Genomic DNA, 9,356 nt, shown 5'->3' on the forward strand with positions numbered 1-9,356 from the left:
TAATGGAATAAACAAAGAAACAGGTTTGTGCTCTAGGATTTTCTAACGGTATAATATGCCTTTTCATTTATAAAGGTATTTCAGCCGTTTGGTTGAGTGGTTGCTTCTCCGTTTGAAGCAACCACAGCAAAACAAATATTTGGTAAAATTAAAAATGTAATTTATTTTTGATGGAATCCAGTGCATTTTATGTTTAAAATGCAGGTTTTATCAAAACAGCTCTAAGCTGCTTTTTTTCTTTACTGTTTACTTTTTTAAGTGAGTACGAGTGAATTTTAATTTACTCGCATTGTTCACGTGAACAGTTTTTTTTAAAACAGTACAGTGAATTTATAAATTCACTTGCACTGTTTATTTTTTTAAGTGAATAGTTTTTTTTTTCAAAAAACTAGTGCAGTGAATTAATATTCACCCGCATTGTTCACGTTTACGTGAACAATATTTTTTAAAAAAAAAAAACTAGTTTAGAGTGAATTAAATTCTCGCACTGTCATGTGAACAATATTTTTTTCCGCAAAAACTAGTGTAGAGTGAATTAAATTCACTCGCACTGTAATCTCAATTTTATTCCTGATAATATTTTATCTAATTTTATTGCACGCTCAAAAAATCATAGAAACTGTAGTTCTTGTCGGATGAATTTTGTGCATAATGGAATTGTAGATGGTTTAATGAAATAATAAAAAATATTTTATATAAAGTATTATTTATTTCATAATGTAATAGTAGTAATTAAATCTACAATATTTAAATTTAAAACCATTAATATATATATATATATACTTATTTTATAACCTCAATTTAAAAAGTATTTTTAACCAAACACATTAAACTATTTTTTGTTTAACCTCAATTTTAACCACAGTTTTAACCAAACATATATAAATATCAAACCAATCTCAACTAAAAGTACTTTTTATAAAAACAACTTTTTTCAAGTTACGACCACAAAAGCTACCACAATACCAAACACACAAGTTCATGACTGGCATCAGAATTTCATTCATAGTTATTAAACTGGACCGGCTCAATAGGTTAATTTAGTGGTTGGACCGGTCCGAATAAAACAAAAGATCAGGATAGGCAAAAACCAGGCAAAACCTAATTGACCTGCCGGATTGACCCGTGATCCAGGCGACCAGGCAAAACCCGGTTGAGACCCGGTTTTTTTTTTAAAATATATTTTTTCTCCTTCCTAGAAATTTCTCTCTATTTTATATTTTTTAGTTAATTATTATCTTTTTTTTTTTTTTTTAACCCATATGACCCATAACTCAGCCTTATTCAGATAGAATCCCGGATCGGGAATGACAACTATGAAAAATTCTTTCATTTAGAACTCGTCCAAGACCCATCACATCGATGTAAATTATTGAAAATTCTTGTTTTAAACTACAAAGGAAAGATCCCCGACAAAGCCAAAGCCAAGGCCTACCATCCCCTCGCACTTCCATCGTGTGACAAAACATTCTTACAAAAAACTCCACATTTCACAGATCATCAATACCCCACCCCTTCCCTCAATTTCACTCCATCCCATGAATACATAACTTCCACTCTCCCCCGCTCTCTTGGAGTGAGAGACTCCCACCTTCCTCTCTCTTCCACCAGACTTTTTGTTCTCTTTTGCCTACCTTTCTCAGCCATTCTCTCTCAAAATTCAATCTTGCCGTAATTGAAGTTTCCTTTCGACTTTGTTCATTTTGCACCACTGAATAGTAACATGGTATGTTCAAATTTTGGTACTTTTATCTTTTTTCCTCTTTGTGATCTTGATTCAGAACCTTTGATTTGTCTAAAACCCCATTTGCTGCAAACTGGGATTTCAACATAGCATTATCTTTTAAGGTATTTTAGGATTGGATTTTAGATCTGTATCGGTTATTGCTTGTTAAGAGCATGGTATCTTAAACTTGAGCTCACTGTTCTCTTGAAAGATGCAATCTTGGAGTTTTGGGGCTCTTACTTCGGAGAGAAAAGTTGATTTCTTTTCTAGCTTTTTGAGGTTTTAAGCAATTTTAATGCATAAAGGGTGTAGCTAGATCAGACCCAGAAGGTGAATTCTGATTATAGTGCTGTTATAAAGATGCAATCAAGAGTTGTTCCATTAGAGGAAGGGAAGGACCCTGCAGTTTCGATCAAAGCAAGCCAATCCAAGCACTCTCCAATAAGGTTACTCCAGTTTTTTTTGCTGTTTTTAGCTGTATGCATCTCCTTTTCAATCATCAGTATGTATACAATCAAGCGTTCTGGAGTTCAGACTGCAGGGACAACTGTTAAGCCTGCTTTTAAGCATTGCTTTGATGAACCGAATACTTTGGATCGTTGGATTAGGCGTCCATTGAACCTGCTCCATAAAATGAGTGATGAGGAGCTCTTTTGGAGGGCTTCTTTTGTTCCTCGGATAAAGAAGTATCCCTTCAAGAGAGTTCCTAAGATTGCGTTTATGTTTCTGACAAAGGGGCCATTGCCTCTGGCGCCTCTTTGGGAAAAGTTTTTGAAGGGGCACGAAGGGCTCTATTCGGTCTATATTCATTCGTTGCCAACATTTGAAGCCAAATTTCCACCTTCTTCAGTTTTCCATCGGAGACAAATCCCAAGTCAGGTGTGTGAATGCCCGTGTTAAACATCCTTATTTTATTTCATTCAGTGTTCACTGTAATTTAAGAATTTCATGTTGATATTTGTTTGATGATTGAGCTGTTTATAAATGCTATTGCTCCAGTGTTCTATATTTGGTTTTTTTTTTCTGGGTTCTAGTTGTCTGTAAATAGCTACTTTAGTTTGCTTACGATTATGTAGTGTGGTTTGAAAATTGTGATGTCTATTTGGTTCTGCATACTTCTTAAACATGGATCTTTGAATAGAAAAGTTTCCACTGCTCAAAGCAGTTTCCTTGAGAATAACTGCATGTTCGAGATAGAGATGCAGTTTTCTAGCTACTGGATTCTCCATTTGTCTGTTTTTCCTAACACTTGTTTGAGGGCTTCAGATATACTTGCTGTTGGAAGTTGAAACATTTTGAGGTTGGAAGTTGAAAAAGTTTAGGATTCTCCATTCTTCATTCCAACTTTCGATTTATGTTTATACTTGAATTCTTCTAGTTAGTCTTGCCTTTTTTAAGGAAATTTTGTGTTCTTTTGGGTAAAAGGGGATTTTCACGACAATTAACCTATGAATGCATAGTTTTGAGAACATTCATAGAAGTGTCATTAGATGTCATATAAATTTCTAATGGGATTTGCAATAATTTGTGTGAAAGCCTGTGGCAGTCCCACCATGAGAAAAGTGCCTAAACAATTGCTCTGTTTCGACAGATAGCAAGGTTGAAAATACACAAGTAAATGAACTCTTTTACTCCTGTATTACGTGATTACACAATTTATATCCAGCAAGACAAGATATAAGACTCTGGAACAAGACTGTTGGAAATTACTTGTGTAATGGCAGTGGCAGGTGAGATTGACTTGTAAATAAGGGAGTTGAGAGTGTTTGACATGGACTAAAGCATTATATATAGTAAAGAAAAGGGGTTCTGATGATGCTGGAATAAATAGAATACCTTTAGTGATAAGTCTATGAGAATTTGATGGGCTACCATAACATGCCAATGCTTGGGTTGAAAATTACCTTGAAAATGCTAAGGTTTAGAATTTGCGTACAAATTTTTAACAACGGGGCCATCATTGCTTGGAATCTTTGTGGAAGTATTTTGGTGGCATTTCATTGTTTGAAGTTGGATTGAAGGAGAGTTGATCTTAATTGAGAAAAAGCCAGTACAAGGAGATATATTCTGGAATATTGTAGTAAGATAGAAGGTTGTAACATTTTAGGTTGTTGACTAATGATTGTTGATCTTCTTTATGTTATATTATACATGCAATAGTATTTTTAGCAAGACGACTCATGATAACTTGCTATCTTTTGCTTCGAGTCCATGTGTTGCACTCCTATCTTGCACCTTAATGCTTCAAGTTCAATCTTTTCTCCTCCATACCTATTCCTTCGTTGATGTCCATACCTAAGCTTCAAAGCCATACCTTGTCTACATCTAACAATGAAAACAGATGAAAAGAGCAATAGCTGGTGATGGAATGGAGCTGGCTAATCCCATCAATTAATTTTACTCCATTTGATGGGTTCCTACATACTCTTTTTTCTCTTGTACACAAGTCAAAAGTTATCTTTTATTGAATGAACCAAGTTAGAGTCCCCGGAGCTGGTTGGAAAAGAATTTTAAATATGTTAAGGTTGAATTTCTGAGCTAAGTGTGGAGTTTGTGATGGTACAGTTAGGAATCGAAGACTGCACATGCAGCAATGAAAAAAAGATGGAGCCATGTTCATCCATTACTTATTGTTTCGATACATGAAATCACTTCGAGTGTATTTCAAATTGTCTATTACCTCTGGTTCCTTGCTTGCTGAAGGTAGTCACTTCATATCTTCGTAGTTGTTTTGTCTTTTTAATAATTTCTTATCCTATTAACTGTCAAAAAAGAAAAAAAATTCTTTGAAATTGTGATGTGAAAATGTCCATGAAATTAAATTTTTACACGAGCAAGATAATTTCTTACCTTATTAACATTTTGCGCAAAGCTTTGGTTTGCAGGTAAGGTCTTTTGTTTCTATTACATGAAGTTTTACCAACCATTTGACTTTTGACCTTATAATATAAGGAACTTACATTTTATCTTGTGCTTTCCCAACACAGATTTCTGAGTGGGGTAAGATGAGTATGTGTGATGCTGAACGAAGACTCCTTGCCAATGCATTGCTCGATATCTTGAATGAGCGGTTTGTTCTGGTGTCCGAATCTTGCATTCCTCTCTTTAATTTTACTTTCGTGTATGGATACATAATGAGATCCAAGCATAGCTTCATTGGTGCATTTGACGACCATGGGCCATATGGGAGAGGACGGTATAATGAGAATATGGCACCTGAGGTGAATATTACCAACTGGCGCAAAGGATCTCAATGGTTTGAGATTAACCGAAAGCTTGCAGTCAACATAGTGGAAGATACTACATTTTACCCAAAATTTGAGGAATTCTGTAAACCGCATTGTTATGTTGATGAACATTATTTCCCCACCATGTTGACCGTTCGAACAGCACCTCTCTTAGCGAACAGAACCCTTACCTGGGTGGACTGGTCAAGGGGTGGAGCTCACCCAGCTACCTTCGGAAGAGCGGACATAAAAGAGGAGTTCTTCAAAAAGGTTCATGAAGATAAGCATTGCATTTACAATAATCAATCCACTTCAATCTGTTTTCTTTTTGCGAGGAAATTTGCACCGAGTGCTTTGGAACCTCTGTTACACATATCACGAAACGTTTTGGGATTTTGATAAATGAACTCAACCAGACAACTATTAGCAGTTGAGAATGGTTTGGAGAAATATGCTATGCTACATTCATTCTTTGCATTTTAGATGATAGGTCTTTTTCAGTCACCATCCTGGTTGATGTTGGTGTGCTTTCATGCTTGTTTCCTGGGGGAATCCATGTCCAAAAGCCTAATTATATGTACAGAGGAGGTATAGCTAATGCCACAAGCATGATTTTAACCGTTTCTATGTGTTGAGAATAATTACTTGTTTATTTTTGTATTTTAAAAATAATTTTTTTAATAATTGTTTTTCTCTGTTTTTTTTTTTGTATTTTTATATTATTTTCATGTGCTGATGTTAAAAATTAATTTTAAAAAACAAAAAATTATTTTGATATATTTTTAAGATAAAAATATTTTAAAAAATAATTGTTATTTTATTAAAAAAAATTTTAAGGTAAGTGTTTGCTTGATGTGTTTAAACCTTGAAGAGAAATATATAGAATTTTTTTTCTTTTGTTTGTATTTTTTATTTGTATCTATCTCTCTTCAAGTATGGGTAGTCATTGATAAATTAATTTAATATTTTCTATTAATGTATTTTGAAGAAAAGAAAAGAAAATCCATGGTATGACATCATAAAAAGAAAATTGAAAAAAAATTACAATTGTTAATCGCAAAGAATTCAAACATACAAGGATGAAATTGAAAAAAAAATCAGTTAATAAAAAGAAATCTAAAAAACAAATACTAGCAAATTCAAGTGGGGTTAACAAAACTCACGAGAGGAATCATGTAAACGAAATAACCTAGTAGAAGTAAAATGGTGGGATAACCTGCAACCTAGGGCTTAGGGTGGGTCAGGTTTCAAAAAAAATTTGGAGAGAACTAACATGTTGTGAAATGATAAAAAACACGGGTTGATCTATGACATAGTCAACCAGTGACAGACCTAGTAAAGATTGGGTAAAAAATCATTAACTATTTTCCTTTATTTTTTTTCAAAATAATGTCATCCTTACATTTTTTATAAAATAAAAAAATTCATTTGACTTGGGTCAACTTAGGTCAACCCACTTGACACGTGACCGATATTTGCCTCGGATCGACTTCCAACAAATAAGAGGACAACCTAAAATTTGAGTTAAATAAATTGAAAAGAAAATTCAAATTAACATAAGAATCCAAATTAAAAATAAAAATTAAAAAGAATAAGGACCAAACTTGAAAAATTAAAAAATCAAGATTATGGATCTAATGATGAAATTGAAAACAAATTTAATTTTGATAAAAGGGTTCAAAGTCAAAATTTGAAATCAAAATATTGAGGGTCTAACCTTAAATATCATAAAACTTTAAATTGAAGGGTAAAGTTATAAAGAAAAATAAAATTAACAAAAGAATCCAAAATAAAAAAATAAAAAATCAAGAGAATGAGGATTAAGTTTGAAAAAAAACAAAAAAAAAAACCAAGATTATGGATTCAAAGATGAAATTCTAAAAAAAATTAAATTTTGATAAAAGGGTTAAGAATTAAAATTTAAAATTAAAACATTGAGAGCCAAACTTTAAATATCGTCAAAATTTAAATTGAAGGGTAAAATTGAAAAGAAAAATTAAATTCACAAAAAAATCCAAATTAAAAATAGAAATCAAGAGAATGGGGACCAAACTTGAAGAAATTAAAAATCAAGATTATGGATCTAATGATGAAATTGAAAATAAATTAAGATTTGATAAAAGGGCTAAAAAACAAACTTAAAAATAAAATAATTGAAGGTCAAATATGAAATGTCATAAAATAAAATGATGAAGTTGATTTTTTAATAGCTAGCATGGAATTCATTGTAGAGGGGAGAGAGAAGAGGAAAAGAAAAGGAAGGGGAGGTGGGAGCGAAGCCACCCTTCAAAACACTACATATGCTACTTCACATGGAAGAGGGCATCGTGTAGCTTCAAAAGTCGTGGCAGAAGCTAGTGTTCTTCCACCAGATGGAGGCTCACGCCTCTCAAAGAGCGCGAAGCCGTTCCACACGCTGGTAGCTTTTTTTAATATTTTTAAGAAATGGAAAAGGACCGAATCACCTCTAACCCAACTTAATAATAACAAAAAAAATCTATAGGAAATGATGAAAACACATCTTAATGCAAAACTTAGAAAAATTGATCTTGGGGTTAATTTAGTAATTCCAATATTTAAAAAAAAATGTAAAAAACAAAGAATACCCCTTAAATAATTAAATGAAAATAACTTTTATTGACAATTAAGTAATTTAAAGGTGCCATTAAAATATGAGATTACTATAATGATTCTTGTGAATTTGACAATGACATTTAAACCCTTATGAATTTACTTAATTATCCTCCTAGAAGCTATGTTGTTAATTTAGAAGTAAAATAGTAATTTTATTATGCAAAATATATAATGAAATATTGAGCTCTTTTAACTTTATATATAATATATAATGGATGTGGATTTAAAAGCATGCCAAAAGATAAAAAAAATAAATATGGAGGAAAAACATTTATATATAATATTGAATTTGTGAAACTTATAAATGACGTGATGAATTATTCTAATAAATAAATATTTCAGTTGTTTATATATATATATATCTATATATATATATATATATATATATATATATATTGTCTTATAAAGTGCCTGAATGAATCATTATCTAGGATATCCTTCTTATATTCTCATCTCTCCGAGAATACAAATAGGAGAGCTCTATAAAGGTGAAAATTTCAAATCTACCTTTCTAGTCTTCCCTTAAATGTTTAATATAACGTGACTTGCGGAAGCTTACCCTTCATTTGTTCTTAGGGTTAATTTAGTAATTCCAACTCACAAACAACTTCATTTGTTCAACGCTTACCCTTCCCATCTCCGTTAGGATTTAAGGCATAGGAAGTGTCTTTTTTTTCAAATGGAAATCGCCATAATCTCCACGGATTAAATTAAGTTCAATTTTTATAAGATTTTAATTGATTAATTTATTTTTTCAGTTAGATCCATGAAATTTCGGTTGCGCGAGAGAAATATTGATCTCATTAGAATTTTAGAGGGTATGTTATTGTATCCGTAAATTTATTTAAGTAACCAAGCACATGTATATAAACATTTAATTTTATTAAAATATTTGATTGGATATAACCTCTATTTAAAATATCCATACAAATAAATAAAACAATCCTCTTATTTTTTTATCTATGAAATAAAATAATAATTTATGCTTTGCTAGAAATTAAATTTAAACGTGCATTACAGAGTAAGATTTTGTGATTTGATGTTTTGAAAAATACCTTTAATTTATCTTCAAAGTGTTGTTGAAATTTTTTTATGAAGCGTTTATGCTTGATCCAATAAAATTTTATTTTTTGTAGATTTCAAGTATAGATAAAAGAGGCTTGAGAGCTTTTTAGAGAGTTTCCTTACTTCGAGAGCTTGTCTTAAAGAAAATATTGTACCTCCAAGAAGAATTGTTCCTTATATATATGGTGAGACCCTTTATTTATAGAGATTTGTAGGGGCACTCAGGTCTTTTGTCAATATCACATGACATTATTTTATTGGTAGATTTTTATTTATGAAATCTTGTATTTATTATAAAATTTCTTAAATATCTTATCTCTTGGTAAAAAAATATAAAAAAAACCTATTTGTTTTTCATATAATTAATTTTAATTTTAATTTATTTCTTTATGTAAAAATAAAATAAAAATGAGGTTGATTTTGTACAGATGCCCCTGTTCCATCGTTGATTTCATAGGGAAATAAATACCTTAATTTTTAACAGACCTCCCATCCCTAGTTCAATTAGAAATTATTGACGAAACAATTTTCATTGAAATAAAATTCAGTATCTTGTAATATTTCTTCTGAGGCATCAAATCAGTAGATGAATTGTTTGGAACTTATGATATTAGGGTTATAATTGAAAGAAATGGGAGGTCAGTGGTTTAGGGACTTGAAAGGAAATTTACCTAAAGAATGAAGGGAAACAGAAGGGGCAAATA

General features: G+C 31.5%; 1 protein-coding gene across 1 annotated transcript; it reads left to right on the top strand.

The window, feature by feature from the left end:
• Positions 1-1,413: 1,413 nt before the first annotated feature.
• Positions 1,414-5,573, top strand: LOC7467940 (glycosyltransferase BC10). Its single transcript, XM_002324709.4, has 2 exons — positions 1,414-2,605; positions 4,714-5,573. The coding sequence occupies exons 1-2, from the start codon at positions 2,087-2,089 to the stop codon at positions 5,350-5,352; spliced, it is 1,158 nt and encodes a 385-aa protein (XP_002324745.3). The 5' UTR covers positions 1,414-2,086; the 3' UTR covers positions 5,353-5,573.
• The last annotated feature ends 3,783 nt before the right edge of the window (positions 5,574-9,356 follow it).

The sequence above is a fragment of the Populus trichocarpa genome, chromosome 18 (genome assembly GCF_000002775.5).
Source record: "Populus trichocarpa isolate Nisqually-1 chromosome 18, P.trichocarpa_v4.1, whole genome shotgun sequence".
In the NCBI taxonomy this organism is placed as follows: domain Eukaryota; kingdom Viridiplantae; phylum Streptophyta; class Magnoliopsida; order Malpighiales; family Salicaceae; genus Populus; species Populus trichocarpa.

Excerpts from the sequence above, each read along its gene's own strand:
- LOC7467940 (XM_002324709.4), top strand. The coding sequence starts at position 2,087 with ATGCAATCAAGAGTTGTTCCATTAGAGGAAGGGAAGGACCCTGCAGTT. Across the intron at positions 2,606-4,713 it reads GGAGACAAATCCCAAGTCAG|ATTTCTGAGTGGGGTAAGAT; the intron begins GTGTGTGAATGC and ends TTCCCAACACAG.